This window comes from Spizellomyces punctatus (genome assembly GCF_000182565.1).
Source record: "Spizellomyces punctatus DAOM BR117 chromosome Unknown supercont1.22, whole genome shotgun sequence".
NCBI lineage: Eukaryota > Fungi > Chytridiomycota > Chytridiomycetes > Spizellomycetales > Spizellomycetaceae > Spizellomyces > Spizellomyces punctatus.
The window spans coordinates 89,791-111,418 of NW_015971558.1; the positions used below are offsets into that span (position 1 = coordinate 89,791).

At 47.1% G+C, this 21,628-nt stretch overlaps 10 protein-coding genes and 3 non-coding genes across 14 annotated transcripts in view; 7 read left to right on the plus strand and 6 right to left on the minus strand.

The window, feature by feature from the left end:
- Nucleotides 1-179: 179 nt before the first annotated feature.
- SPPG_09543 lies at nt 180-1,280 on the minus strand. Of its 2 annotated transcripts, XM_016757718.1 has the most exons (3): nt 592-1,280; nt 509-537; nt 180-451 (listed from the first exon to the last, which is right to left on the minus strand). In XM_016757718.1, exons 1-2 carry the CDS (start codon nt 889-891, stop codon nt 511-513), a joined length of 327 nt encoding a protein of 108 aa, XP_016604128.1. In that variant the 5' UTR covers nt 892-1,280; the 3' UTR covers nt 180-451; nt 509-510. The 2 variants fall into 2 exon arrangements, with proteins under 2 accessions (XP_016604128.1, XP_016604129.1); XM_016757717.1 differs by having other exon boundaries at nt 180-529.
- Nucleotides 1,281-2,152: 872 nt separating this feature from the next.
- Nucleotides 2,153-4,404, plus strand: SPPG_08476 (uncharacterized protein). Its single transcript, XM_016756631.1, has 3 exons — nt 2,153-2,480; nt 2,564-3,604; nt 3,661-4,404. The coding sequence occupies exons 1-3, from the start codon at nt 2,201-2,203 to the stop codon at nt 4,356-4,358; spliced, it is 2,019 nt and encodes a 672-aa protein (XP_016604130.1). The 5' UTR covers nt 2,153-2,200; the 3' UTR covers nt 4,359-4,404.
- Nucleotides 4,405-5,027: 623 nt separating this feature from the next.
- On the plus strand, nt 5,028-6,776 carry SPPG_08477 (uncharacterized protein; the record flags this gene model as incomplete). Its single annotated transcript, XM_016756632.1, has 6 exons — nt 5,028-5,097; nt 5,151-5,412; nt 5,468-5,572; nt 5,634-5,664; nt 5,728-5,766; nt 5,828-6,776. 6 exons carry the CDS (start codon nt 5,028-5,030, stop codon nt 6,542-6,544), a joined length of 1,224 nt encoding a protein of 407 aa, XP_016604131.1. The 3' UTR covers nt 6,545-6,776.
- A 60-nt stretch (nt 6,777-6,836) lies between these two features.
- Nucleotides 6,837-10,813, minus strand: SPPG_08478 (uncharacterized protein). Its single transcript, XM_016756633.1, has 15 exons — nt 10,132-10,813; nt 9,937-10,072; nt 9,695-9,881; nt 9,608-9,623; nt 9,496-9,542; nt 8,572-9,415; nt 8,327-8,500; nt 8,141-8,259; nt 8,015-8,080; nt 7,850-7,954; nt 7,736-7,785; nt 7,643-7,667; nt 7,418-7,583; nt 7,321-7,357; nt 6,837-7,263 (listed from the first exon to the last, which is right to left on the minus strand). Exons 1-15 carry the CDS (start codon nt 10,803-10,805, stop codon nt 7,087-7,089), a joined length of 2,823 nt encoding a protein of 940 aa, XP_016604132.1. The 5' UTR covers nt 10,806-10,813; the 3' UTR covers nt 6,837-7,086.
- A 22-nt stretch (nt 10,814-10,835) lies between these two features.
- On the minus strand, nt 10,836-11,463 carry SPPG_08479 (uncharacterized protein). Its single transcript, XM_016756634.1, has 2 exons — nt 11,253-11,463; nt 10,836-11,166 (listed from the first exon to the last, which is right to left on the minus strand). The coding sequence occupies exons 1-2, from the start codon at nt 11,373-11,375 to the stop codon at nt 10,945-10,947; spliced, it is 345 nt and encodes a 114-aa protein (XP_016604133.1). The 5' UTR covers nt 11,376-11,463; the 3' UTR covers nt 10,836-10,944.
- Nucleotides 11,464-11,782: 319 nt separating this feature from the next.
- On the plus strand, nt 11,783-11,866 carry SPPG_10198. The gene has a single exon. It is a non-coding gene; the product is annotated as a tRNA-Tyr (tRNA).
- A 273-nt stretch (nt 11,867-12,139) lies between these two features.
- On the minus strand, nt 12,140-14,516 carry SPPG_08480 (uncharacterized protein). Its single transcript, XM_016756635.1, has 8 exons — nt 14,367-14,516; nt 14,208-14,303; nt 13,978-14,054; nt 13,563-13,920; nt 13,324-13,498; nt 12,783-13,267; nt 12,461-12,719; nt 12,140-12,398 (listed from the first exon to the last, which is right to left on the minus strand). Exons 1-8 carry the CDS (start codon nt 14,396-14,398, stop codon nt 12,288-12,290), a joined length of 1,593 nt encoding a protein of 530 aa, XP_016604134.1. The 5' UTR covers nt 14,399-14,516; the 3' UTR covers nt 12,140-12,287.
- Nucleotides 14,517-14,709: 193 nt separating this feature from the next.
- On the plus strand, nt 14,710-16,628 carry SPPG_08481 (uncharacterized protein). The gene is made up of 5 exons (XM_016756636.1): nt 14,710-15,368; nt 15,429-15,789; nt 15,855-16,079; nt 16,142-16,262; nt 16,325-16,628. Exons 1-5 carry the CDS (start codon nt 14,850-14,852, stop codon nt 16,518-16,520), a joined length of 1,422 nt encoding a protein of 473 aa, XP_016604135.1. The 5' UTR covers nt 14,710-14,849; the 3' UTR covers nt 16,521-16,628.
- Nucleotides 16,564-17,599, minus strand: SPPG_08482 (uncharacterized protein). Its single transcript, XM_016756637.1, has one exon. It carries the CDS (start codon nt 17,514-17,516, stop codon nt 16,764-16,766), a length of 753 nt encoding a protein of 250 aa, XP_016604136.1. The 5' UTR covers nt 17,517-17,599; the 3' UTR covers nt 16,564-16,763.
- An 82-nt stretch (nt 17,600-17,681) lies between these two features.
- SPPG_10199 lies at nt 17,682-17,754 on the plus strand. The gene has a single exon. It is a non-coding gene; the product is annotated as a tRNA-Phe (tRNA).
- A 3-nt stretch (nt 17,755-17,757) lies between these two features.
- SPPG_08483 (uncharacterized protein) lies at nt 17,758-19,421 on the plus strand. The gene is made up of 5 exons (XM_016756638.1): nt 17,758-18,038; nt 18,100-18,332; nt 18,439-18,890; nt 18,955-19,206; nt 19,275-19,421. The coding sequence occupies exons 1-4, from the start codon at nt 17,885-17,887 to the stop codon at nt 19,196-19,198; spliced, it is 1,083 nt and encodes a 360-aa protein (XP_016604137.1). The 5' UTR covers nt 17,758-17,884; the 3' UTR covers nt 19,199-19,206; nt 19,275-19,421.
- A 208-nt stretch (nt 19,422-19,629) lies between these two features.
- Nucleotides 19,630-19,702, minus strand: SPPG_10200. The gene has a single exon. It is a non-coding gene; the product is annotated as a tRNA-Phe (tRNA).
- Nucleotides 19,703-20,796: 1,094 nt separating this feature from the next.
- SPPG_09544 (uncharacterized protein) overlaps nt 20,797-21,628 on the plus strand; it is a gene marked incomplete at both ends in the record, with an annotated part of 1,820 nt that continues 988 nt past the window's right edge. Inside the window, 2 exons of the mRNA XM_016757719.1 lie at nt 20,797-21,385; nt 21,459-21,581. Coding sequence (XP_016604138.1) covers nt 20,797-21,385; nt 21,459-21,581 — 712 coding nt within the window. The remainder of the gene's footprint in view (nt 21,386-21,458; nt 21,582-21,628) is intronic.

Below are 21,628 nucleotides of genomic sequence, written 5' to 3' on the forward strand. Positions count from 1 at the left end.
CGAGTGCCTCTGCGATGCCAATTGTGCGAACGCACTTTCCACACTTGCCACAGTAGGCTTGGTCATCGATGATCAACTAGAGGTGGGAGCCATCATATTGGAGGTTGACCTCCACAGTTCTCTGTAGATCACTTGGCCGTCGTGCGGCCATCGTGCACGTTTTCGCATGCAGAGAGTACAGCGAAAGAAGCCATGATGGACAATGTAAGATAAACCGTATGGACAGAGGTATGAAAATTAAGGAACGATGCTCAGCTGATTACATTGAAAGATCTGGTGCAATTGGAGCAATATAAAGCCCACCACAGCATGCCCTATGACACTCAAGCGACTATCCAAGAAACCATGGCGAATTTCAAAACTGAACAGAACACTTACGAGAGATGTCCCAACAAGGGTCACGAAATACAAGCTAGAGGTCCAAATCATCAGTGGAAAAGACTCAAAGTGTCTGGAGCCAAATGGTTAACATGAGTCCTAAAATTGATTTCGCTGGCTAGGCCCTGACCTTTACTCGAAAGCTCGTCGGCTGCATTTCTTGATTTCTGTGAGGCAACCACAAAGAGGAAACGTGCGGACGGTTTCACATACCTGTATTTTCAGTGCGGAAAAGACAAAGGAGGTCGAGTGTTTATAAATCGTTCTTATTCTCTGGATGATTACTGGTACTTTATCATACACTACAATGCAAAGGCCACAGGAGCACCATTCTGACCAGAGGTCTTGGATGACATATTCTTTAAGGCCATAGCTCTGTTGCAGAGCGAGTAAACGCGCAGATTGGACAGTCTCACCCATTCTCATCGGAAACGTGCCGTGGGGCAAACATGTGCTCAATAGCTTGTCGATCCAGGGCACTGTGGACCTTTTTCGATGTCCGCCAATGATCATCTTTTGACGATGTCTATCCAGCTTCCACAAAAATCTTGTCTTACTTCAGCATCGGAAAGACAAAACTGCTAGCGGGGTTCCTAAACATAAACGAGAGTGGAAGGATAAAAATGAGGAAAGGACGAGATGCCAGAGCAAGAGAGAACAAGATCAGGCAAGTGTTTTAATGTATGTCAGTCACCTCGTGGGCTATTATGGCGTGCCCCGAGTTGATGATGGCAGGGAGGGTGCACGACCGAATTCTGCATGAAAGCTTCCTCCGAAGGAAGATTCAGTACATGTGAACATCACCCTACGGTATAGAACGTTTACGTTGCACAGGACGACACGCAAGGCAATGATACGGATGCATTTGATCATGCTTTCCGTCAACATCTATTCGTCACGACCGTAGGATACCTAGGACATCATCTGAACCACATAGTGTGGAGGCGATTGAAAATGGCACTAGGACCCATTATTATCCGGAGTAATCCGGTTAATCATATCGCATAATCAGCACCCCCATCTATCGCTCAAAGCGGTGTGGCATGCATGTAATGTTTTTTTTTTAAACTGCGGTGAGGCGCATGCCAAAGGTCTATAAAAGGGGACCTGCTCCCTCTTTCCTCTTTACCCATCCTCGACTCTCAAACCATCTGCACAACGCTCATCGTGACCCACATTGCAACTCTCATCGCAAGTCCATCATGAGAATGCAGATGTGGTGGTGCCGAGGACCTCGCCCTCCCGATGACTACAACCAACTGGAACCAGCGCAGCCTCGGAACCAACAAAGCTGTTATTATGCTGCCACATTAGTTGAGCTTGGTTGGTATGTACCAATGGCATCATTTCATTCTGTCATTCATCTTGCTGACATGCAGTTTTTAGTCTCCAAGCCTTGTCACTGAACATCCTCCAGCTTGCGAGTCTCCCCAATGTTGTGAAGACTCTGGCTTCAATGCCATCAAGAGTTCTGGATCAAGGCCTAGTAGGGACCGCGTGTGGTGGTGGGCAGTTATCCGGTTAGAACCAACCGTTACGTATTGCGTGTATAATTGCCTAGTAGTAGCTTAGCTTTTCCGAACCAGTTGTCGCTGGTTTATTCCCTGGTGTAGTAGCTAGTGCCAGTTTCTGTCACCTAATACACTAAGCATGCCTATTGGACGTGCAGGTCGAGTATTTGTTGCAAATGGACCACAATTGAGCACATGGCACATTCGAACCAAAACCTTATCAAAGTTTTCCGATCGTGCTATGACTCATTTGGAAGGCCCGTCAGATTGTTGCGGCCATTCTCGACTATCTTCTTGGATGGCGATTAAAAATGTCACTTCACGACAACAATAGATCCCTTTCTCCCACTAGGCAACGAGCAGACAGTCCTTCGCGTCAACCACAACAGCGTATACAAAATGATAGAGAAAGAGAGCAGCAGCGAATAGGCACTCGGGCGCTTATTGGACGGCACTCAAAAGATCGGAACCTGAGCATCTTCCTGGAGGAAAGGAAAATTGTATCTGAGGATGGAGCAAGATGGCCGCACCTTGCAGGGTTGGTGACTGTAGATCCTGTAGGTGCTAGGGGACTCCTTCTGGAAAAATATGGTGAGATTCTGCTACTACTATTAATTTCTTTCGCCGCGAGTGTAATCTGCCTTAACCTGGCTTAACCTTGGTGATGCGGACAGTTCCCTACGCAGAAGTGCAATGCATTCTTTTGTACCGGACGGCGCTGGGCGCCGTGATAGAAAGGGTTGTCTATAACCGGACAAGCCAATTGCGGGAATTGCCATCAAATGCGGATAGTTCGTCGGCTACCACATGGGAGGGCACTCAACCGGGGCGTCGAAGATATCCATTTTTCTTCGACTTCGGAAATGATGCGCTACCTCCCTCATTTTGTTTTGATCCAACGGACCTCCATGAAGGTGTTCCGATTGGACTTCATTGGGAAGTTATGGGCTTCTTGGGACAAAAGGTCATGGTCACCGAAGACGGGATGGCTTCCTTGAGTATGGATAGCGCTGGAAATATGTTGCAAGGAGCGTCGTATACGTTTCGAAGACAGTCGCTGGTAACACTCAACTTCCATGTGGAGCACCGGCACACTCTTTCGGGACTAGCCCTACCACCAATGACATCCACTCAAACGCTTCGCCCATCCCTATTTTCATTTGGACGATCATCGCAACCTGAGACAACCGTCACTGCTACTCTTGAGCGTCCGCTATGCAGTTCCGAAGCACCTTTGAAAGTGAATGTTGAGCTTACCAAGCTCCACAAATCTCACCGTGTCCAGCGAATTCGTCTCGTTGCCAAACAAATCATTACTATCCGCCTACCTACCCAACAGCAGTTACAGTACAAAGCAAATATCGCTGTAGCGGAGGATACTCCTGCTCCACGGTACGACCCGTCAAGCAATAACGAGTTCAACGGTGTTTATGCGTTGCATGTTGGCCGAGGGATCCCAGAGAAACCGAAGAAAGGCAAAAGTCCGGCGCGGGTGATACCGTTGGATTGGTTTAAGAATCCCGTGCCGTTATCCGCGGCAAAGGAATTTGTTGCGTCTACTCCTCCGGTGAAGTCCTTCGATGACGCTTGGGGCCTCGAGGTCAAGTACGTTTTGAAAGTGGAGGTATCCCTCTCCGACTCGAGCGGGACGTTCGGAACTAGGGAACGTGAGTTGGAAGTGTCTTTGCCGTTCATACTGACCGGGGTTCCAGAGGGTGAGTTTTCTTGCTGAACTTTGTGGGAGCGGATATTAATTGGTGTCTCCTCTTAGACGAGGCTCCAGCGGCAGCTGCGATTGTATCACCATCCCGTCGTTCCTCAACTTCAGAAGATACTGTACCCACCGCACCCGACGCGCTACTTCCCTTACTTTCCGAAACCTTGGATGATCTTGAGCAATCTACGGCAGATGTAGCGATTTTGCGCCAGGAATGGCGAAGCTTACGCAGTGAATCGACAAATTGCACTAGGTCTTCGGACCATGCCCACGAGATACTTGATATTCTGGGGATGCTAACCAGGCAACTTAAAGTTTTTGCGGAAAGTTACTCTGTTAGTGACGGTGCGGTCCGTTGGCCCAAAAACCCGGTTCCCTTCAATATGCTCGTGCTCGAAACAGAGCTACTAGCTCGAGCTGCACCGGATGAGTTGACAGTTGAGGCTCAAGACACCGCGGGACGCACTGGTGGAGCTGCCGAAAACAGTGTATCCGTGGTGGACGCTGTCTTGAAGGCCACCGATGCCTTCTTTTCCGCCGGTAAATCAGTCGTTCTTGCGTGGATCGCCTCACGTGGCGGAACCCACGACGCTGCAGAATCTGAAGAATTTTCAAGAAAGGTCGATACTCTCGAAAATGCAATAAACAGCTTGAAGAGGGGATTGGAAGCGATTGTCGCAGGGGCCGATCAGGAGTTTGTGCAGGCTGAAGATTTAGACAAAGATAGGGAAACCTCAGCTTTGGAAGCGTAAACCACTTAATAAAACTCTTGTCAAAATTACAATTGAGTGCTTAGCATCTGGCGACGTCTTGACACGTCATGCTAACCAGTTGAACTATTTGTTGAGAAATTCTGTAGGATCGGTCCTTTGTTGCTAATTCCACTACAGTTCCCTTAAGACAATCGGAGATCCTGATGCCTGTTGACTTTGGAAAGCCGACATATATAGTACCTGACCTGTCCACGTTAGTGTGGGAAGATGCTGCAGCAAGAAAACCATATATCCCTATTTGTTTGGACATAGAAACGAAATCCACAACGACCAACTCAAAGCTTCGTATTCTCTCTCTGGGAAGATTTATTAACAACGCTGCGCTTCCGTCTGGTTTTGCAAGGTAGGTTCCTCAAGATCCCTGCATATCCTGCGCAGCTGTAACGTCTCTTTGCACAACTAGCTCTTGTACCATTCTTGGATTTGAATGCACATCCCTCGTTGAAAGAGATAAAGTGCATATGATAATTAGGAACGAACCCGCACGAATAATTGTTCGGAATACGGTGACAGGTGAGCAATTGCATGGCTCGACATACTGTGCATTCGTTCATTCTGTTCGCATCAAGAGGCGTGGAGGGCTGTGCTTGAAATTTTAAAGGAAAAGGGCGAAGCAATGAGAGAATTGTATCAGATGGACATACAATCATGGGATTGGACCATCCTTATGTTGTGCAGCTACTGGAGCAAATGTCGGAGGTCGATGTCGCTGTTTCAGGTAGGAATTATAACCACTGACCTTTGGGGCAAAGGCACTAAACCCTTCTTAAGGCTCGCATCAGCGTAAAACCAAGATGAAGAGCATACGCGAAGATCCAGCGCTAATTGCCACCAAAATGGTTTCGAGTAACGTAGGGGGAGCAGGCCAGAAATGTAATCTTCTGCCTGATGAGCGATCCTTGTCCAGCCTGAGTTTCGCTGAAGAGAAATCGAGAATACTCGCACAGCCCGTTTGGTTGAGTACAACGACTGCAGTCATTGCCCTCGGCCGGTTTATGTCCCGTGCAGATGCCTACCCAACTGGATACCAAATGTGGGCGTCTTTTTTGAGACTAATCGAGTTGGCAACTTCTGAAGCTTTGCTACAGACTCAAACGAGCGGAAGAACAGATTTACGTACTCACTGCCATAGGAAGCCGAGAATTTCAAGCCAGATCAACAACAGAAGTTATCTGCACCGAGAAGTCACCATTGTCCGTTGTCGTCGCTGCCGACCCAAATACACCACTAATAAGATAATTTTTTTTGGCATAGATTAACCTTGAAACGTCTTCAGAATGTGTCGGTATGGTTGCCGTTCTGATGCAAAGTCATTTCCTTGTTCAGCGTTAGACGGTCGCTCTTGTAGGACTTTTTCGCAGGGGCCCTTACTGAAACACATGCGGCCGTGAGTTCTTAAGGTGTGCTGCGTTTAGTGGCTACCCTTATGCGGAAATCTTGCCAAGCAGGAGCAGTGGGGTTTCGTCGACGAACGTGTCCGACGATGGTTCGCCGATATGAGAAACGTTGTCAGCGATCCGGAGACACTGCCCTCAATTACACTCGGGGAAAACTGCTCTGGTCATTATCATGTAGCCACGATTGATGGACCCAGGTATAAGCGAGATACGGTAACCGCAGAGTTTACTTCTGTATCCGAACTCGCGGGGTTAGATATCTTTGCACCAACCTTCATCCGTACATTGGAAATGCCCTTGGAAAACTTTACCGATTTGAGCGTTTCCGACCGGTGCGAAGATGGGCAATATGATATAGACGTGGAATCTGAATTCGGCAAGGCGGATGTTGAGCAGCCGGACAATATTCGGCATTCCCTCACGCCCTGCCCAGAGTTGGACGTGAAACCCATAGAGCCAGATGGCCATCAGGTTCTCGAACGAGCACAGTCTGTCATGTCTGTTGTAACCGATACATTGCGTGAAGCAGGCAGCAGGTTAGCTTTGTTACATGAACAACAGAAGGGCCTTGCTTCTCTGTTGCCACCCGTGATCAGACAGCGTCTTGTGAAACGTGATTGGGATGCAAAAGCATTACGAGTGAAAAGGAGTTACGACCAGCGAGAGAAGTTAATGGTAAAAGAGTTAAAGCGACTGCAGTCTCAAATTTCCGATGCAGAGAATATGATGGCAATTGCCAGGAAAAAGAGGCGAGCCTTGATAGAGTGAGTCTTAGAAGTCCCAACTATCTCTTTCACTCGTAACATATCCTTCTGCTAGAGGACTCGAGGAAACACTAGCGGCAGTTGTGGCGATGGACTGACATTCCATAGTCGCGTAGAGATCAATCGGCTCCTATTACTAAGTGTGATTTGACAATGAGGACCTTATATTGAGTACACGTAATTACTATAGATACTCCTATTGATTTGTGTAAAGTACGGCGGGTGGCTGTCGCGCAAATATATACTGTGGTAGTCTAACGTCCAATACTCCTAAAGATCGCTTACTTTCTTGATACACTCATTTGGCATCCGATCCAGTAAATCAGCAATACTATATGAAATTGTTCTGGTCCTCAGCTTTTAGCGATGCTTATGTTCGTAGGTCCAGCTCACCACAAAAATTAACGAGTTTGTTCAAGTAAATAGTAAATAGTTGATTTTGCTACATTATGACTTCGGCTACTGAAATCCAAGATCGTCGCACTGAGGGATTGAGTATATTATCTACAGAAAAAGCCAGTGTCTAGCGATAAATAAAATAAGTAATTATATGGCGGTGTTCATTCCGTTAGCAAAGGATTGCGGGACTGCGAGAGACTGATTTTGCTCAAAATTATTTCCGGCCGTCAGTACTGGCGCCGCTACTTCCGGTGCTTTATGCTGCGGAGGAGTTGCATAGCGTATCCCAAGTTCGAGCAGATTCTTCTTCAGGGCAAACATGAACTGTTTTAAGCAGTTAGTGAGGGGTTGTGCAATCGGAATGCGAAATTTCACACAGACCATAGTTCTCCTATTCCATCGCTTGGATCCATCTTGCCTATTTCCACAAGAACCTGTCAGCGACCCGTTATCTTTCAATTTTCATTGTCGTCCTCACCAGTTGCCCTTATGCTTCAAAATGACGTTAACTTTTAATTTATTCAGGTTTTCAATCTCTGATATGTGGATATCGCAAACTCCCTGGAATTCTCGGGGCTCTGATTTGACAAAGTCGATCATTCGCTCCTTCAGCGCTCGTAATTTCTCTTCAGGAGTGTCGAAATCTGAGTGGTAGCATAAGTATTCAGCGAAATGGTTCGCCTGGGGATGACGGAATACTTACTGAGTTGAAGCTCGATACTTTCGGACTAAACAAGGGAAATTTCAGCGAAGAAACTATCACGGCTGATACATCGGACCCTCATTAGGAGCGTACCTGATCACCCGACCTCCGGAGATTGTGAATTAACTTGGACGCCACTAAAGCTGCAACCATAATCACTGGTATCGGTAGGTGTCCAATACGACGATGATTGCTGTCCAGACATACTATTTGGCGCATATATAAGTTGTCCATCCAACCTCTTGAAAACCGTAGTTAAAACTCCAACCTCCTCAACGAGCAGATTTTGATTGTCAATAACGACTCGGTCACCTTACGTTCTATGAGTTGTGTGATTTTGCCAGCGAGCTGGAATTGAATAGATCTGCTTACCAGCGTCATACGGATGTGTCAAAAAGAGAAACAGAAGTGACTCAAATGCCGTACGGGCTGCCGTCCCTACAAACAAGCACGTCAGTGGCAGAAAAAACGGTGCTGTGTAGCGATCGGGAAAGTTACCAAATACAAAACTAAGAGCCAAAATGAAACTTGTAAACGGTAGCATTGCGGTGAGTGATATTCCGAAAATCGGCAGTGCTATGCAGAAGGTAACAAAGCTTGTTACAAAATAGAAAAACCTGACAGGTCCAACACGAAGTTACTCGACCGGATCAAGTGCTTATCCTAACACAGCGCGATACCTACGTGTTCAGTTTCCCAAGTGCTTGCGACAAATCTCGCATCGCTCGGAACAATCGACGGCGTTCGCGATACATCCCAATGACGACCTCTTTGACCTCCTTGCGCGTAATAGATCCGTTCCCATCTTGATCGAGAGCAGCAAAGGCATCTGCAGCCTCAGTGGGGCTTGAGAAGGTGCTATGTATAGACTAAATGTGAGAAGGCCTAGCTGGAGTCAACCCAGTATGGTCCAAAACTGATTCTCTTACCATACTAAGTCATCTAGAGTCAAGTACCCCTTTTCATTGCCACCAAGGCCGATGAAAATCTTTTTCGCTAGTTTTCCTGCTTGGATATTGCTTGTGATGTCCATTCTTGCCAGTTCTCTAATATATTTATGTCCATGAAAAGTGGGTGGATTCATAATGCTGTTCAGCGTATTGGAGGTATCTGGTGAATGTAGTGACTCAGGAACCCCTTGCTCGATGGGTTGATGAACAGAAGATGCACGAGACCTAGGTCTAAGAAGAGACGGAAGTCTCGTCGAATGGCGACTATGACGACCAAGGTCCGTTGCGTCCAACATCTTTGATGGTGTCATAGCTGGAGATCGTGGGGCAGATCTTGGCGTTGGGTTTCTCACGCTGGAGCTTGATAATCGCCTCATTGTCCCTGATTGTTCTACGGTCGTGGTTTGCCCCAAGTCGTAAACCTGTGGCGCTGTGATGAGCTCGTTGGATGCAAGCGCCGATGACTTGACCACTTCCTCTTCCTCAGCATGCTGTCCAATGACATCAAATGTTGTATTAAGCTTCGCGAGCCCCACGTCTGATGTCTCATCGGAAGTCTCTATCATTTCCATCGCCGAGCTGGCGTCCTCGGTAGTAGAAGAGCCAGTACGACGTCTAGATACTACCATCTTCCAGAACCCTGATCTTCGTGTCCTCTTTCTAGGCGACTGATCAACTGCAGGTAGTGTGTCGGTTCTTTCGCCCCGGGTATTGTCCTCCTCCAGCACCCCCTGAGAACGTCCCTTGGCGGTGTTAAGCTCCGCAGGAACAAAGAATTCGGCAAAGGTGCGACTTTTGATGGACTTTTTAAGATTGTCCAGAACTATGAAGTAAGGAATTTCCATGGAGTCAGCTGCTGTCTTATTTCAATCTTACAGTTCAACTTTGAGTACATTCACTTACTTCTCATGTGATGCTTCGATTCTGCAATGCGATCCCGGTATGCGACTCTGCAGCAGATGAAATTGAACCAGATGAGCATTAATGCCTGTCAAACGTAACGCGAAACCTTTACCTATGGAAATTAACCGCTAATGGGGCCAGTGAACGTAAATTGAGCATCTAATGCTGTGAAAAATTGGCATGGTCACATCGTACTTACCAATAATCTGCAACACAAGTTTGTGCACCAGGAGGCAGATCGCAAACACCATTCCCGTCACCAAAACATGAAAGACTGTCTCCCAATAATCCACCTGCTGCATTTGGTTGAATAGTAGAGCATAGGACACGACGGTCAAAATTGCCCAGCAGGTAATGGTTAGGAAAAGCTTCACTGCGACCATGTACTACAATTTAAAGGTAAGCCAACGTGCATGACATGCAACGACATATCGAAATTACCTCTAATCGAGCACGAGCACGCTCACTGTATCCACCAAACAGCTTGCTCAGAAATACTACGATGAGGTAGGGTAGTGCATCGATAAAGTACCATAGCACCACCCAACTAATCCACGTAGCACCCAACCAGCATGACCTATGCGAGCATCGTGTGTCAGTATCAAGCAAAGTAATGTCATATATTCGTGATTCTACCATCTTGCAACCTCAGTACTGACACGTAAATCGGATTTTGATGATACCGAATCAAACACTCCTGGGTCTCCAGGATTCCAGATAATTAGGCTCACGAGCGCCGGTGTCGCAAACAACGCAATACCGGAGAACAAGTACACAAAGAAACGCGCCCACCCTGGTAAGTAGCAACAATCGAGGCCAAATAAACCTTTTGCCCGATATTCTTTTTCTTCCTCCTCCGGCTGGGCATCGGTCTCCACATGAAACCAGTCAAACTCATCCTCTGGAGGCTTCGCCGTACCTGGCGCCCCAGTGTTGGGCGACTGTTCGTTGAGGAGAGGATTTGAGCCTGGAGAATAACGTGGTGGAGAGGAACCGGAACCGGACTGTGGCGGTAATGATGTAGAAGATTGCGCAGGGCCTTGTACGCGCACTGTGAGATTCTCGGTTTGCCGCACCCTCAAGTTCTTTTGCAAAGCTCCGGGTGTGGTCGGTAACGCTGATGAATTCGATTGATTAGATTGAATATTTTCAACAGTTTGCGATGCTCCTTCGGCGGATGCAGGAGGTGATGGATGTGATTTAAAATTCTGGGGGCTCGACATTTTCCTCCCTGAAAGCAAGTCTATGTAACCTGGGGCACCGACGAAAGTCGGAGATTTGTGCAGCTTCATCCGAGTCCTGTTGCTCATTTTGATTTCACATCCCGTAAACATTTACCCTTATCACATTCCATAAGGCTGATCATATTACGAAGATCATAAGCAGTACATTAACTTCCACATCGCCCGAGTCGCGAATGCATCATCTAGTCATCATCGCTGCATAAAACTATGTTTCGCCACTGTCAAGCTCGCTACTAGATGCGATCTTCTTCTTCAATGAATTATGCCAATGATTGCGAACTTGCGACTCGGTAACGCCGTATATTTTGTTGAATGCTTCAGTTACTTTTCCCCATTGCTTTCCATGCTCTTTTACCAGTTCGATGATCGTGGCATCTTCCTCCGGTTGCCAGATTTTTCCCGGTTTGAGCAGTGCCTTGGATTGCCCCTGATAGATACGTATTCAAAGCCAAAGCTGTCGTGGGCAACAACAATAGGATGGATCTGGCAGGATCTAATAAGCAAAGTGCTTACCTCACTGGCGTCAGTGGATTTCTTGCGTTTGGGCGTCGGTGGAACTGATGTACTGCTTCTTGGCTCGTTCTCATCCTGTTCCAGAACGAGTTCTTCCGATTTTATTTTCTTTGGCCTTCCCATTGGCGTAGGGTATGTGACTGTCTTTTTTCAACGTGACGAAGATTAAATTGATAATGCAACTTGCGTGCGAAATCTCCTCATATCTATACTCATCTTTATATGAACGCGAGTTACTGATGGGCTGGCATGATGTGGATTAGAAGGGGCTTGCCACTTGTGTGATGGCCAGTGACAGCGCCCCCAATACTTGAACACTGGATACACATATTCAATAGGGCACCATTGAGCGGGCACGATGTGGCGGGTTGTTTGCAGGCAGTAGATTTCATCTTTTGATTTTTATTATCCATGGTGCATTAGGGGATACAGTTAATGGAAATGCTAAAATGCAGGACAGCATTACCGAATACAATTTATGCACAGAGACTGAAATTATCATTATTCGCTAAGTGACTTTGAAAATCAATCCGGCCTTAGCTCAGTTGGCAGTAGCATTAGACTGTAATGATTCAGCAATCTAAGGGTCCCCAGTTCGAATCTGGGAGGCCGGACTCTGAGGTCGTTTCACCGTAACTTTTTTGATGCTGCGTCGGTGACGAGCGGGAACTCATTTTTACATCAATATGCTGAATGCTGAACTAATTGACAGACACAATGCCCTATTATAAATAGATAGTACTTGTACGGGCAACAACGGTGGTCGACCGAATACGACGGATAGGCGGATAGCCTGACGGCACCTCAGACGGCGAATTGGCAGTTAGCTGGGACGAGTTATTGCGCGAATTCGTGAATGACGAGTGAGGAATAGCGACTCAAGAGCATCTTAGTATGGCTGAATGTAACTATATATTGTTTATACAAATCCCAAAATATCATTTCATACCAAAGCTACCAATCCCCAAGCACTAATATCCTATATGTACTTTCCACAAAACTGTCCATTGGCATGAGAAGACGCAATGTCGTCATTCAGTAACCGATCCAGTATCCAGCTAACTTTTCCACTGTATACCGCCGCAATAATCCAATTGCAAGGATAACGGTCAGAATATGATACATAATCGACCGCGGCGGCTTCATCTGAGAATCAGTATTAGACGGGGTTCACCTTTCGAAAATGATTGTCAATCTTAAATACGAACCACAGGTTTGAAATCACGATATTTCGGTCTAAAAGTCTGCACCCAGTACCAAAATACAGTGTGAGGCCATAACGCAGTGACCTTCCCTGACTTGTTTTTGTACCAACTCTGACAACCACCTGCATTCCAGGTGGTTGTTTCCATGGCTTTGTAAATCTTCTCTGTGAATGCCTGTAAGGCTTCACGACGAACTTCGACTGCTAGCGTTTTGGTCGCGAGCTGTGTGCTGATCATCTGCACGATGTAGTTGACCTGACACCTTTCATAGATATGTTGAACACGACGAACGATTGAAACTTTGCGAACAGGGTTTTGAACTTACTCAATCATAGTAAGAACCGAAGAATGTCCCAAGCCAGAATGCGGTCCCAGGATGGTATAAAAGTTGGGGAATCCGTTGACAGTCATTCCAAGGTACGCTTCGGGATCATTTTCCCATCTGGCTTTCAGTTTTAAACCATCTCGGCCCTCGACATCTATATGGCCCATAGAATCCTGCGTCACAAATCCAGTTGCAAGTACAAGCGCATCCACGTCATGCCGGTTTCCGCCGGCCGTCACAACCCCATATTCATCAATTCGCGATATAGGGTCGGTAACTAGTACAGTTGTGGGATGTTGAATAGCGGAAAGATAGTCACTGCTTAGAATAACGCGCTTGCAGCCGACCGCATAATTTGGAATGAGTTTCGTTTGGAGTTCGGGATCTTTGATTTGATCTTTCATGAACTTTGCAAATCGTGCGGTAGCAGCTTTGGAGATAATCCCTCCAGGACGAAATGCACCAAGTCCAAATAAGAGATCTCTCTGTTTTGAAGATTTGAGATTAGAAAGTGGGCTATGGGCATTGAGTCATTACGTACCCGCGCAAAAAGAATAGTACGCCACAGTGCTTGTACACCAGGAATGTACCGGAAGATGAACTTCAAGAACTTCGGGTGTTTGTAATTGTATCGCGGAAGCACCCAGTTGGGCGTCCGTTGGAATACGACCAGTTTTTCCGTAATAGGCACCAGTTCTGGGATTACTTGCGCCCCACTACAGTTGTCAGTCAGACAGATAAAATGAGCTGTCAGAGTTTAAATCGACTTGTCACACATACCTTGCAGCATTCCCAATTACCCCAACTCTCTTCCCTTTCAGTGACACGTCCCGATCCCACATGGCTGTATGTAACGTAGGCCCTTTGAAGTCATTCAATCCTGGTATCTCAGGGTAGTACGGCCGATTCAATCCGCCTACTGCAGACAACAGGATATTCGCGGTGGCATCAACCTCTTTGATGACGCCATTATCGCCCGCAATGTTCAGCTTCAGACGCCATAGGTTTTGCTCAGCATCCCATCGAGCGGAGACAACTTCGGTCCGAAATCGGATATGTTCAATCAAGCCATATTTGCGGGCGACAGATGCGAAATACTCTCTGATTTCATCTGCAGGAGAGAACGCTTGACTCCAATCTAAGAAAGAGGTAGTTAACACTGAAGCCAACATGAGGCTAACCGTTCGGCAGTTACCTGGGTTTGGCTCAAAGCTGTAAGAGTACAAATGCGAAGCAACATCGCATGCGCATCCAGGATATTTGTTATCAAACCTACAGAGGTCGGAATCACATACTCGTTAGATCCCATTGGGTTACGCTATTTACCAGGGCGGCCATCATTACACTTCCATAAAATGCGCTCTTTGCATCACTCTTGACGTCCATTTTTCAAATATGCCGTGTCAATGTGTGTGTCAAACCTACCAGGTTCCCCCCAAATCGGCTGATTTTTCGTAAATGGTGAACGAAGTGAGCCCGAGCTTCTTTATGAGTTGAATAGCAGCACATAGTCCAGAGGCACTACAGGGAGGAATAATGTCAGAACTATGGTTTCTGACGTGCATATATCCCATGCCCACTTACCCCGCCCCGATAATAGCTACGCTCAGCTGCATACCGTCTTGCGATACCACTGAAAAGTGTGGTTTTCCAAAAAAAAAAAAAAAACTTTGATGGCGGAAACTGCCTTGTTGACGTTCTTTTTGGATGGGTGGTGAGTCGGCTAAAGCGGTATTCGGAATTCGGCTTGGGCGGAGAAACCTTACCTTATGCCTTTGATGCAGATCACACGACATATTGTTGCACAAGAACGCATTTCCATGACTGTGCACAGATCTGTTCATTAACCTATAAAAGGTTACATTGCAGAATCAATCGATGGACAAAAATGCAACATCGCGTTGGTTGTAATTTTTTGGATTGCTCACAAAGCCGCTTTTCGGGGCGACTTTTTGAATCTCCGCTTTCACCCTCGAAAATTGCGTTGACTAAAACAACGAACAGTGGCCATACGGTGGAGAGACCGGCTCACTGAATTGCATTGCATATCGCGAACGTTGTTGCACGATGCGAACGAACGGAATGTCGAAGATGGCACTGGAGAGGTCGCCTCTTGCTTCAACAGACGCCCGTCAGCGACAAAAGGGTTCTGCCACAACTCAAACCTCTTCCAACGTAAAAGCTTTGAACGACAAATCACCAGAGTCTAGACTGCCGTCTCCTCCATATAATACTGCACCAGCGGCGCACGTCACACCGCACTCCAATTCAGTCCAACCCACGTACCCTCTTCCACGACTGAAATCTGCCCTCCGCTCTATTTTGCTTCCCATCATCCAGTACGAAACCAGCGGAATCGCGAATTTGCAGAGAAGGATACGATCGCCGCTTGTAGATGCCTGTTTCAAGTATTTGGGCGCGTTGGGAACACATACGGCGTTTCTACTGCTGCTCCCCATGCTCTTTTGGTTCGAAAGCGGTGCTATGATGGACGTACACGGGCGAAGCGTGGATGTTAATAGAGTGTACGGGAGATCACTCGTCCTCTTGTTGGCAGCGGGCGTTTACTTGTCAGGTGCCGTCAAGGTAAGATTGCTCCGCAAGAACGAACCTCCGCGATGCAAAGATTGAATGGAATATTGGCAGGATTACCTGGGTCTTCCTCGACCCTTTTCTCCACCAGTCGCACGCGTTTCCGTCTCACGGTCCATCGATGCTGAGTACGGCTTCCCATCAACACACACGGCCAATGCGGTTTCCTTATCGCTTTTTACAGGGCTCTTTTTTCTAAGACACTGGTCAGATGGATGGACAGACAATGGTCAACGTAATGTCCTGGCAGTCCTTACATTGTATTCCATTTTGATTGCAATCAGTCGAATCGTTACTGGGATGCACACTTTGTTGGATGTTCTCGGTGGGGCAGTGGTTGGAGGCGGAATAGTGGTGATACATTGGCTGTGGACTATGCCGATGATGGAGGAATGGTTGATGACAAGTTGGACCGGTAAGGTTTTCTTCGGGACACCATTTTGATCAGTCAAAACCCCTCTTGACCAATGTCTTTTCTAGTTCCTATTATCATTGTTCCAATCTGCATCCTTCTAATTAGTATTCATCCTGACCCGGACGGCCCTTGCCCGTGCTTTGATGATTCAGTTGCATTTGTCGGCGTGGTGATGGGTTTGACCATTGGTAACTGGCATCACGCCATATATGTGGCATCAAGTGGATACACAGCCACCAGCAAATCAGCTGCACTGGGACCTATAATGGTGATACAAAGGCTGGTCTATGGTGCGTTCGGATTCGCAAACCGAACGAACGATTATGTACTAACTACTACTGTCATAACCCAGGTGTTAGTATAATTGTTGCGTGGCGGTTATCCGTAAAACGGATTTGCTATGCACTATTACCCCCACTTTACCGGCTACTGGCATTTCCCTTCGGACGCAAGTATTTTGCTCTTGCCGACAAGTGAGTCAAACCTGCCCCGTCAAAGTCTTTCCTGGTCATTAACGCAAGTATAAATCTTCTAGGGACTACCAGTCCATTCCGTCGTCGCATGTTGGGAGCTTTGCACCATCTTTGCTTCACCTGCCGACTAGCGAACGCAACCGATTCAAGCTCCCCCGATATGATGTGGATATTGCCACGAAACTGATTGTGTACTCTGGGATTGGATGGCTGGCTACAGAAGGCATCCCAGTGTTATTTGAATTGCTAGGATTATAGTGTACAGTAAACCTGATTTTGGGATGCGAGAATTCTCCGCTGATGATGATGAGATGGTTACATATATATTACCCATTATAATAAGAGCCACCATTAAATAAAAGCCCCTTTGCACAGTTATAATATTCCTCTCCTCCATATCCCAAGATAGTGCCATATTCCGCGCTCATATTTCCATGACCAAGTTATAAATACATCACATATGTGGCAAACAAACTAATGAGGAATGTACACGACGAATAACTAACTAGCAGCAGAGGTAGATCCAGTCAGCTGAGCCAATAACAGTCGCAGTCTTCTCTTCGAGATCTCACTTGCGTCGGCAGGTTCACCTCCAAGGTGAGCATTGCCCTCTTCCAGCTCACTTACTCGACGAAACACCAGATCCCAGTTCCACTCCGGTCGGGATTTTGGTGCACTGTCCCAATACGAGGCCTCTGCTTCTTCGATGGCTTCGTAGAAGGATTTCAAATCATTAGATCCTACTGAGGGCGAGGTGAGAAATTCGTCGATGAGAGATGATGCGGTGAGGTCAGAACGAGGAGGGTGAAGATGAAGTTGGGGTTGCGGTGGTTGAGGCGGTGGCGGGTGCGATTTTAGATACTGAATCGTAAAAGCTTCGTCGCCCCATTCTGTACTGTACTCTTCTTCCTCCTCTTCCTCTTCTACCATCTCCCGGGTCCACTGGTCCGCCAAAAAGTTCGACGGTGGTTGTAGCGACTGTCGTTCTTCTGAGGGAACAGGTCGGGCAGCACCCTTTTTCCAATCAGTATTTCCATTATCAAACTCCTCAAACTCCTTTCCCCATCCGTTCACATCCAGCCGGCCCCTATGGCTCCAGCCATTCTGCTCCAGAAGCGGTGGTTCGGCAACTCGAGCAATACTTGAACTGGACTCGCCCAAACGGAATTTGGAACTCCCGGAATCAACTAAATGGTCAAAGAGGTGCGCCACTGCGTGGGAAGAGCCCACACAGGCATCTGCGGAACGGCTCATTTCATGAGTGAATAGGCTGTCGATATGTAAAGCTAGTGACAAGATAGAGAAACTCCGATCGAACTCTTTTCACCTACCCGAAAATTACCGAGGTTACAGAAGAATCACATGGGTGTCACTGAAACTATCTAGGACTTGTCGCACTCCGGTAAAATGTTTTTCAAGGCTTCCTTAGCTCAGTTGGGAGAGCGTTAGACTGAAGATCTAAAGGTCTCGTGTTCAATCCACGAAGGGAGCATATCTTGGTCGACAGAGGACTCTTTTTTGGATTGCTGGGCCGCCCTAACGTACGCAGTCACTGGGCGACTCATGATGTCATCGTCCTAAAGTGATTGCTAGAGGAAGCTTTTTACCACTTGCTCTCCGCAATGGCGACCGCTGAACGTCCCTCTGCCGATGGTCTAACGGAGTGTGAGCATCGTACAGTTGTCAGAGTAGGATCATCGGCCAGCGACGGTATAGACATTTTGGGGCTGACCAAGCCGATATCAAATATAGAAACGATATTTCATGAGATCGATGGTATCTGTTGAGTTGTGATAGCGTCCTCAGCTCTCATATTGTTCACACTCTCCACTTTCAGTGGCACTCAATCGCGACAGCCCACCAGCTCTAGAATATCTGTTTTTTGAACCGTATACATCATTTGTTATCTTCCGCAACTTTTTAAGTATTGGAGTGCGACCGTTCGGACATTCCGCATTACGATATACCCTCCCGAATGGGCAACAAATATTGGTGAATGTTACCAAGAAGGAGGGGTGCAAGCTTGTGGAGATATGGGATCCCGTGGACTTTTTGTATGGGATTGGAGAGGTAGGGTGAGGTTAGTCCGACATTGGGCGAGTCAGTGGGATATATACAGTGTTGATGGTACGCTGGTCTTGCAGCTGATTAACCGTTCCATATCCTACCCACTTAGGCAAGCCGCGAACAAGGCGGAATATATTCTCGCCACGTTGTTTCCATTCGCATCGAATCCCTCCCTGCAGCCCAAATCCACGCCCTCCACAGCTACTTTGTTTCCGTTCGTCAGGCAGTAGAAAACCACGAAGCGGCATTCAGTACCATGCTGGGACCCCTATTGAACCTGACGCGACGCTGCTTTCCATCTCCTGAACGTGGCAACTGTGCTCGATGGATATCAAAAGGTCTTGTTGAAGCGGGCGTCATGTCCCGATATCGCATGTTTCCCAAAGATATTTTTGTGAGATTGTGGAAAGAGAATAAAGGGGAGCGTGGGAATGGCAATGTAAATGTCGTTTGGTATCAGCGCATAGAACATGCTTGGCATCGATATGGCCAACAGTGGAGAAATAATCATGGGTTCTCGTTTGTGACTTTGTCGCCCAAAGGCTTGGTTCGGACAGTCAAGTAGGTTTGGTCACCTAGAACATTGTGGGGTCATGCACTAATAGGGTTCTTTATCCTTCTACAGATACCTCCATCTTCATCATATTGCCAATGTTGTCGTCCAAGTTCCAGCGGACTCATCCCGTGCCGAAGTGCGCGTACTGAAGCGAGATGGGCAATCTGATACATCAACAACGCTGAACTATGAACAACCTAATACGGAATCTTCCTTATCTGAGCCAGCAAGGAAATCATCAAAGAAGACGGGACATCGAAAATGGTGGAAAATCGGCCGGAGAAAGAAAGGTGATCAAGAAGTTCTATCATAACTCGTCGGGTAAGAAGCATAAGGGAACATCGTCATATGTCGAAATTATCGTCTAATTTACTTTCATCATTTTACAGCTTTCTTAACTTACACCAGTAAAATGTAGCCCTTCTTATGGCCACTTTTCCTTTTACTGCTTTTATTGACAATTCAGGAATGTAGCTCTAGCATGTGAATGTAGTCGCGTGATCTTACAATATGCAATTATTCTGAGTCAGATTCAGCGGTCCTTGTGTTTGAGATATTCTCCTACAGTACGGGCATTGCGTTTCATCAAAATTCCATAATTTCAACGGCAGTTTGAGGTAATGAACAAGTGACTGGGTGGGGAACTACAGGATCGCTTTGGTGTGGTGACAAAATTCCCCAAAAAAAGTCGTGGCCAAGAAAACATCTAGCTCCAATGCAAAAAAGAACCCGACAGCAACAAGATGCTCCCTTCGTGGATTGAACACGAGACCTTTAGATCTTCAGTCTAACGCTCTCCCAACTGAGCTAAGGAAGCTTATGTTCAGCATTCAAATATAGGCAAATATAAAGATTGATCTTGCTCTGCATCAATAGGCACAGTCGGAATTGCTATGTAGCAGTGTGCGGCGATAACCAGAAAAACCACAGACTCCTCCTTGTGCCTCCCAAGTTCAGCAGTTTCGAGCACGTTCATGGGTTCTTCTTTTGACTTGGGGTGTTCAGATAGCCCCCATGTCTCGTTATCCCGTCAAAGTGCCACCCACATCCGCCTGACAATGAGACACAGCCCGATGGCTCTCCAGCAAATTCCCCCACTCTTGTTCATATCTATGGATTAGAACCCGTCGTTTTCCCCAAAAAGGGTTGGATTGTGCCCACTTGATCAGCTGTGACACGGGCTACTCTTTTCAGCTTTTCCCACCCAAAGTAAGATAAGCTTGCGCGATCCCCGCAAACACGGAATGGTGTCACCGTACATCTGCGCACTGCAAAATTCTACCGATTGATATTGGCACTGTGCCACACTTTACATGCTTTTGCCACCCCCGTCTATAGTCACGAGGAGACGCGCAGAGGGGGAACGGGGGACGTTTGGGGTCACCCTCCGTCATTTCCACCCGAAATGTGCACTTTCCACAAACGCGCGGATGGAAAAAACTTTGCGGTTGTTTGATCGTGGGGAGAGCCGCTGCCCCTTGTTGTGGCTTTTTGAAAAAGACGTGAGATAAGGCGCATACTTTTTGCCGGAATTTCTTTTTTCAATTGTTGGCGATTGTCGATTTTTTACTTTTTTTTTTACTTTGCGCGCTTGATATGGACTTCTGGCGGAGACAAGCGCAACTCAAAGTGGGGGTTTGAATTGGTGTTTTAAGTTACAAAAAGTTCCTACAAATAGGACGATCCCCCAGTTTCTCCTCCCTTAGCCCGGTTGCTCTCCATCCAGTTGTTCCCTTTTGTTGTCGTCTTGAAACTTGCCCGCTGGTCGGTGCTTTCTTTAGCTGCATTCACCCTCATTACCAAACTGTTCCCAACCTCATTAACGCAAGGTCGGTAGTAAAAGAATGAGTTGTTGTTGTGACGAGATGGAACATCGCAGCTAATCTTCCCTTCAATAGTTCGCAAGTAGTGATGGCTACTATTGACGAAAAGAAAGACCCTATCGGGCTAGTTGAAGGCGGTGTACTGGACGAAATGGACGAGGAGGCTCGTCGTCACGCCGAGCTCGAGGCAAAGCTCAACAAAGACCTCGATGAGAAGATCCTTTCCAACCCGAACTCCTTCCCCAAGGCCGTTTTCTTCATTATCCCCAATGAGATGGGAGAGCGATTCTGTTTCTACGGTATCAACCCTCTTCTCAAGGATTATCTCAAGGAGTTTGTTGGTTACAAGTCCAACAAGGCTGAAGCTATGGTCCACGTTTACAAATCCGTCACCTACTTCTTCCCTCTTGTTGGTGCCGCGATTTCCGACTCTTTCTTGGACAAGTACAAGACAATCGTGTCCTTGTCCACCTTCTACCTCCTTGGTGTCTCTCTCTTGGCTATATTTTCTAAGCCCGGTGTGATCGGCACACCACCAACGGTTCCCGAATGGGGCCCTTTGCTCGGTCTCTTCCTCATCGCATTCGGCACGGGAGGTATCAAGCCCTGTGTGTCCTCTCACGGTGGTGATCAGTTCTTGTCTGTGCAAAAGCTTGAACTGAACAAGTTCTATAACTGTAAGTCGACATCCATATTGAAATCAGGCTCTATCCCCATCCAACGGTATTAACATCCTCCGTTAATATGTAGACTTCTACATGTCCATCAACGTCGGAGCTGTTGCTGCCGGTTTCATCACCCCCGCCATTAAAAACAGAAGCTGCTACGATCTCGCTGGAGGAAAGGACTGTTACGCTTGGGCTTTCGGTGTCTGTGCCATGGCCTTCGCCCTTGCTATGTCTGTCTTCATTATCGGAAAG

Bases quoted from the DNA above. Each gene is read 5' to 3' on its own strand.
- SPPG_08479 (XM_016756634.1), bottom strand. From the start codon at position 11,375: ATGGGAAGGCCAAAGAAAATAAAATCGGAAGAACTCGTTCTGGAACAG. The intron at 11,167-11,252 runs GTAAGCACTTTG...CGTATCTATCAG, and splicing joins AATCCACTGACGCCAGTGAG to GGGCAATCCAAGGCACTGCT.
- SPPG_08476 (XM_016756631.1), top strand. From the start codon at position 2,201: ATGTCACTTCACGACAACAATAGATCCCTTTCTCCCACTAGGCAACGA. The intron at 2,481-2,563 runs GTGAGATTCTGC...TGATGCGGACAG, and splicing joins ACTCCTTCTGGAAAAATATG to TTCCCTACGCAGAAGTGCAA. The intron at 3,605-3,660 runs GTGAGTTTTCTT...GTCTCCTCTTAG, and splicing joins ACTGACCGGGGTTCCAGAGG to ACGAGGCTCCAGCGGCAGCT.
- SPPG_09543 (XM_016757717.1), bottom strand. From the start codon at position 891: ATGATCATTGGCGGACATCGAAAAAGGTCCACAGTGCCCTGGATCGAC. The intron at 530-591 runs GTATGTGAAACC...CAAGAAATGCAG, and splicing joins TTTCCGCACTGAAAATACAG to CCGACGAGCTTTCGAGTAAA.
- SPPG_08480 (XM_016756635.1), bottom strand. From the start codon at position 14,398: ATGCAGCTGAGCGTAGCTATTATCGGGGCGGG. The intron at 13,921-13,977 runs GTAACTGCCGAA...CCTCTTTCTTAG, and splicing joins CAGCTTTGAGCCAAACCCAG to ATTGGAGTCAAGCGTTCTCT. The intron at 12,720-12,782 runs GTAAGTTCAAAA...TATCTATGAAAG, and splicing joins TCGGTTCTTACTATGATTGA to GTGTCAGGTCAACTACATCG.
- SPPG_08483 (XM_016756638.1), top strand. From the start codon at position 17,885: ATGGCGACCGCTGAACGTCCCTCTGCCGATGGTCTAACGGAGTGTGAG. The intron at 18,039-18,099 runs GTATCTGTTGAG...CTCCACTTTCAG, and splicing joins GATATTTCATGAGATCGATG to TGGCACTCAATCGCGACAGC. The intron at 18,333-18,438 runs GTAGGGTGAGGT...CTACCCACTTAG, and splicing joins TTTTGTATGGGATTGGAGAG to GCAAGCCGCGAACAAGGCGG.
- SPPG_08482 (XM_016756637.1), bottom strand. From the start codon at position 17,516: ATGAGCCGTTCCGCAGATGCCTGTGTGGGCTCTTCCCACGCAGTGGCG.
- SPPG_08478 (XM_016756633.1), bottom strand. From the start codon at position 10,805: ATGAGCAACAGGACTCGGATGAAGCTGCACAAATCTCCGACTTTCGTC. The intron at 7,955-8,014 runs GTAAGCAGATCT...ATAGAACGTAAG, and splicing joins GACACATCCGTATGACGCTG to GTGACCGAGTCGTTATTGAC. The intron at 7,668-7,735 runs GTACGCTCCTAA...TCCCTTGTTTAG, and splicing joins TCCGGAGGTCGGGTGATCAG to TCCGAAAGTATCGAGCTTCA.
- SPPG_08481 (XM_016756636.1), top strand. From the start codon at position 14,850: ATGCGAACGAACGGAATGTCGAAGATGGCACTGGAGAGGTCGCCTCTT. The intron at 15,790-15,854 runs GTAAGGTTTTCT...TGTCTTTTCTAG, and splicing joins GTTGATGACAAGTTGGACCG to TTCCTATTATCATTGTTCCA. The intron at 16,263-16,324 runs GTGAGTCAAACC...TAAATCTTCTAG, and splicing joins TATTTTGCTCTTGCCGACAA to GGACTACCAGTCCATTCCGT.